The sequence below is a fragment of the Myotis brandtii genome, unplaced genomic scaffold, assembly GCF_000412655.1.
Source record: "Myotis brandtii unplaced genomic scaffold, ASM41265v1 scaffold63, whole genome shotgun sequence".
Lineage (NCBI taxonomy): Eukaryota > Metazoa > Chordata > Mammalia > Chiroptera > Vespertilionidae > Myotis > Myotis brandtii.
This window is the reverse complement of record NW_005370411.1, coordinates 1,700,532-1,706,321: the sequence shown is the minus strand read 5'-3', so window position 1 is coordinate 1,706,321 and position 5,790 is coordinate 1,700,532. Positions and strand designations below refer to the sequence as shown.

General features: G+C 38.5%; 1 protein-coding gene across 1 annotated transcript in view; it reads right to left on the bottom strand.

Moving 5' to 3' along the window:
- Positions 1-3,209: 3,209 nt before the first annotated feature.
- The window catches only part of ZBTB11 (zinc finger and BTB domain containing 11), a 35,158-nt gene continuing 32,577 nt past the window's right edge, over positions 3,210-5,790 (bottom strand). The window contains exon 11 of the mRNA XM_014528297.1: positions 3,210-5,020. Within this exon, the coding sequence (XP_014383783.1) occupies positions 4,497-5,020 (524 nt within the window). The 3' untranslated portion in view covers positions 3,210-4,496. The remainder of the gene's footprint in view (positions 5,021-5,790) is intronic.

The window sequence follows — 5,790 nt, the reverse complement described above, 5'->3', positions numbered from 1 at the left end:
GATAGTATATCATGGCAACAATGGGTACTGGTCCCCTGCCCCTTCCTTTCCCAAGGCCAGGTTATTGTTATTTGCTTGTTTGGCAACAAGCTGAATTATTTCAGTGAAGTCTATTTCCCCTTCTACTGTCTAAGCCTCGGATGTTTCCCACAGGGTGGTGCAGCTGTAAGTATGCTTAGTTACCCTGGGATGACAATGATTTTAAAAAAATATATATTTTTTATTGATTTTTTATAGAGAGGAAGGGAGAGAGCGAGCTAGAAACATCGATGAGAGAGAAACATCAATCAGCTGCCTCCTGCACACCTCCTACTGGGGATGTGCCCACAACCAAGGTACATGTCCCTGACTGGAATCGAACCTGGGACCCTTCAGTCTGCAGGCCGACGCTCCATCCACTGAGCTAAACCGGTTACGGCGACAATGATTTTGATAGTGCTTTCTTCCTCTCTTTCCATGATCGCACCCAGCTACTAAACACCACTAATTGCTGGCTAATTGCTAAATTATTTTGAATAACACCCTGGGATTAGATTATTAGGACAATAAGTTACAAACTAGTCAATGTAATCACATTGTGGTTCCTTTGAAAAAATAATGTCTGCCCAGCTGGCATGGCTCAGTGGTTGAGCATCGAGCTATGAACCAAGAGGTTATGGTTTGATTCCCAGTCAGGGCATATTCCCGGGTTGTGGGCTCAATCCCCAGTAGGGGGCATTCGAGGCAATCAATGGTTCTCGCTCATCATTGATGTTTCTCTCTTCCTCTCTGTAATCAACAAAAAAAAATATTTTTTAATAATTTCTGAGATCAATATGTGTTCTGATTCCAGGAGGGCTCCTCCCATCTGTTTCATTTCCTAGTTCTGTCCTACACACTAACAGGCCTTCAGCTTATCATGTATCTTGAATCTCCTCCCAATTGCCTCTCACCTTAACCTCCACTGAGCTTGAGAGTGCCCCTTAGGCTTCCATGTCTTGACTCCATTGCAAATAAAGTCAGTCTTTGGGAAGAGATTAGGAGCTCTCTGTTTTACAGTCTGCTCCTCTCTCCTGGCAAAGTCTCTGAGCCAGGGTTCTGAATCTGGAGGTGGGGACATTGGCAAGTTTCTGAGTGACACGCTACTCTGCAAACGGAACATTTGGTGAAAGGGATGGCAGCAGCCTGAGGTCCTCTCAGCTTGGAACCACCTCCTCATGGACAGACACAAGGGTAGTCAAGGCCTCAGTCTTCTCAGCTCACTTTGCCCAAATCAGAACCTCTGTTGGACAAGTGGGGGTTGGAGGGCAGAAGGGAGTTCCCTCTCAACCGCCCTTACCCAGGCCTTATCTCAGAGCAGAAGCTTCTGTCCCTTCAGGGTGAGCCACCCACTGGTTCACCAACCAGGAAACTCTCTGAGCCTCTTAAGTTTTTGTTGAGGTTTCCTTTCATGAGCATGACTGATCGGATTAATGCATTAGTGATCACACTGATTGAACTCGATCTCCAGCCTCCCTCCCCTCTCCTGGAGGCTGGGGGCAGTGGTTGCCTAAGTTCAAACCTCTTATTCACATGGTTGGTTTTTTGGCAATAAGCCCCCCACCCTGAAGCTATCTACCCCACCATGTGCAGCTGATTTTCACTCTGTGATTGGAAAAAAGACAAGGAGGCCACTATTACATCTTTTTAACATTGTACTAGACAACCAATACAGAGCAATAAGGCAAGAATTGGAGAAATACAACTTCATTATTTGCAGATGACATAATTAGGTATGTAGACAATCCAAACTATTTAAATTAATAAGGGAATTTTGCAAAGTTGTTGATGGGTCTTATTTTCAATCATAGAAAAAATTTAAATATTTCACCATTTAGAATACTTTTTTAAAAAAAAATTAATTCTCACCCAGGAATATTTTTCCATTGATTTCTAAAGAGTGGAAGAGAGAGGGAAAGAGAGAAACAGATGTGAGAGAGACACATTGATTGGTTGACTCCTGCATGTGCCCTGACCAAGGGGAAGCCTGCAACTGCTGTATGTGCCCTTGACCGAAATTGAACCTGGAACCTTTTGGTCCACAGGCCGATGCTCTTACATTGAGCCAAACTGGCTAACACAGTTAATTCATTTCTATTGACAATACATACACATCAGTGACAGCAATGATACAAACTGCTTAGTAGCAGCAGTAGTAACCAATTATTTTTAAAAATGTATTTTTATTGATTTGAGAGAGGAAGGGATAGAAACATCGATGAGAAACAATCATTGATTGGCTGCCTCCTGAACGATGCCCCCTACTGGGGATCGAGCCCACAACCCAGGCATGTGCCCTTGACCAGAATCAAACCCGGGACCCTTCAGTCCACAGGCCAACGCTCTATCCACTGATCCAAACCAGCTAGGACAGTAACAAGCAAATTTAACCAGGGGATACCCATACAGTTTGGGGAAAGTCATCTGACAACAAAGCATTTCTAAAAAGAAATCCTTATAAATATAGAAGTTCCCTCTATGATAATATAAAACTGTATTTTTGGAAATTTAACACTGGTTTCTACATGCAATTTATGTAATTCTACACATTTGAATTATCCAAAGTTGACAATCACACTAAATTTTGTGATTAGATTATGTTTAAGAGCAAGAAGTTTTAGTATTATGTGTTCCCCAAATGGTTCTTTTTTAATGTGTTCAATTCCTCTTCCCTTTAAAAAATAGATTACCTTGGTAACAGATAAAAATAACAGCAACTGATTTATGAATTGAAAATAGTGACCAGCTCAACTCCAAAGCTTATGCTTTTAAACAAGATTCAACATCTTTTATTTACATGTTTATGACATACATCAATGGCCATATACAATTAACTAAATCTAATAATAATGGTGGGAATGAAACATAAAAGACACAATTTCAAATTTTAGTCAGGTTGAAATACATTTTCACTAACCAAAAGATACAATAAACAAACAGCCATAATAAGAGTTATAGATTGTGTGTCAATTCACTTAAAACTGAAAGTCAGCCACACAACTATTAAAATAATGGGAAATTTGCGAATACAAATATTACATATGCAAGTATAATGCATGCATGGCATCACATTAATTCTTTATCTATGAAGCCATTTTTAAAGTGAACTGGATAAGTATCTTAATATATGTACATCAAGGCACATTATTTTCCTGTGCTTTAGGAATGCTTTACATATGATTTTGCTTATAATTTTAATTTTATACCTTATATTAGCTTTTAATACTTAAATGTTTGATTTTAACAATTATAGCTTGAGTGGTAGCTTCCCAGAGGAGAGAAATGGTTATTTTGAAAATCAGAAAATAAAAAAATAAGATAGCTTAAGGTGGGAATTTAAAAATCAAAAACACAAATTAATTTAAATCTCAGGTAACTTTTTATAATAATATACTTTCAAAAATTTGGTGGACCATAATTACTTTAAGTAGCATACTATAATGAGAACGGAATTGAAGACTTTTCAATATTCTGAAGTTATTGTACAATTAATTATATGATATCAACAGGACCACCATAGATGCCCACATTGTAATCCTATTTCTAAATTGCAGTTTTTCAACAAAATTGAACAATTAATCATGATACAAAAAAAAACAAAAAAAAAGGGGAGGGGAAGAGAGAAAACAACAAACAAAAGAGAACATGATACAAAAGCTGCAAACAAACCAAACCTAGTTTTAACTTGTTCATTTTTCAGCAAAAGAATTAGTTTTTTTCCACACCCCACCCCCGCCCATGTATTGTTATCCAGGAGAAATGTTTTTATCAACAGAGCTTAATAACAGTATTCTTTGTTTTATGGTCTTTTACTTGCCTTGAAGAGAGAGTATAGTAAGGCTTTAATAGGCATTTCATGCATTTTAATGGCATATTTAAAATTAGCTATTCATTTAAAGGTGCCCCATATAGATAAGTATACTGTGCAAACTTGATTACAATATGTAACTCATTAAGTGCTTTAAATAAAATAAAGAATCCCTGACTTATAAGGGCTTAAAATAAATAGTAAATCAAGAATCACAGATTTGAAGCATTTAAAAAATGTAATATACCTATTCATCTGACTAAAATGCTTTATATTAGAATTTTAAATCTATAAAAAGGCAAATGAAATCACAAATCTTCTATATTTTGAGAACAAAAGAAGAAAAGCTTACTGGTGCAGCCTTTTAAACTCAAAGTATATAATAATGTCAAAATGCAAATGAAACTGTACAGTTTTTCATTAACTATAATCCTTTACACACATTAATTCATAAAAAGTATACCGTGATAAACCACTGCCATCAAACAGATATTTTCAGTTTCTTTACAGTAAATGGACTTTAGCTGGACAAACCAATCAGAAATGTTAAAACATCATCAAACAGCCCAGAATCTTCACATACAAAGTCTAGGTAGAGAGTCACATAGTATTGTAAACAAATGTTCTGAGTTCAGTATACATGAGATGTCACTTTTTAAAATTTCCATTACTATATTCCTTCTGCTTCTGAAATATGTGCCACCTCTACTTCAACAGTTTGAATAGCTTCTGCAACTTCAGATAACTTCTGTCCTTGCTGTTGTGCCAACACATAATTAACCACCTGCATAATACTTTGGTCAGAGAGTGTAGATACAGATGGATACTCCTCAGTAGCTGCAACGGCTTCAAGAGCTTCCATAGTTTCTCCTGTCACTACCACAGTCTCAAGTTCTTGAGGATCGCTGCTTTCCTGTTCATGAATGTCTGCTGTTACGATGCTAACAGCATGCTCCACTTGAGTTCCTTGGTTATGAAACTGAAGGGTATCTTTTTCCAGCATAATTTTGCAAGGCACATAATCTCTGTGGAATTTAGTCATGTGTTTTCGAAGTGTCCGAGCATCTATGTAGGCTTCGCTGCACACAGGGCAAACATAGGGCCGTTCACCAGTATGTGTTCTGACATGGCGTTTTAGAGATCGGGCATCAGCCCAAGCTACTCCACATGTTAAGCACTCAAATGGCTTAACTCCTATTTAAAAAAAAGAGAAGAGATGTGTGTGTGTGGTGAGGTGTGCAAGTACCAAAATATATTAAAGTTGCCTGATAAATAATGCTTTTATTAAAATACAGTAGTCCATAAGTCTTTCTATCTTAACTATGGCAATTTTTAAAAAAATATATTTTATTGATATTTTACAGAGAGGAAGGGAGAGGGATAGAGAGCTAGAAACATCAATGAGAGAAACATCGATCAGCTGCCTCCTGCACACTCCCTACTGGGGAGGTGCCCGCAACCCAGGTACATGCCCTTGGCCGGAATCGAACCTGGGACCCTTGAGTCTGCAGGCTGACGCTCTATCCACTGAGCCAAACCGGTTAGGGTGGCAATTTTTAATTTAGGACCTAATGGTTTACCTTAGAATAAACGAGATTCTGTAAAATAATCTAAGAAGTGCACATGGATAGAAGTTACTGAGAGGCAATTCTGAGTTTCTGTGCAAGGTCTCACTTGACCTTCACAGCAATCCTATAATCCTAGAATAAGAAAACAGAGGCATGGCTCAGTGGTTGAGCATCGACCTATGAACCAGGAGGGGACATGCCCGGGTTGTGGGTGCAGGAGGCAGCCAATCAATGATTTTCTCTCATCATTGATGCTTCTATATTTAAAAAAAAGAAAAGAGCCCTAGCTGGTTTGGCTCAGTGGATAGAGCGTCAGCCTGCAGACTCAAGGGTCCCAGGTTCGATTCCGGCCAAGGGCATGTACCTGGGTTGCGGGCACCTCCCCAGTAGGGAGTG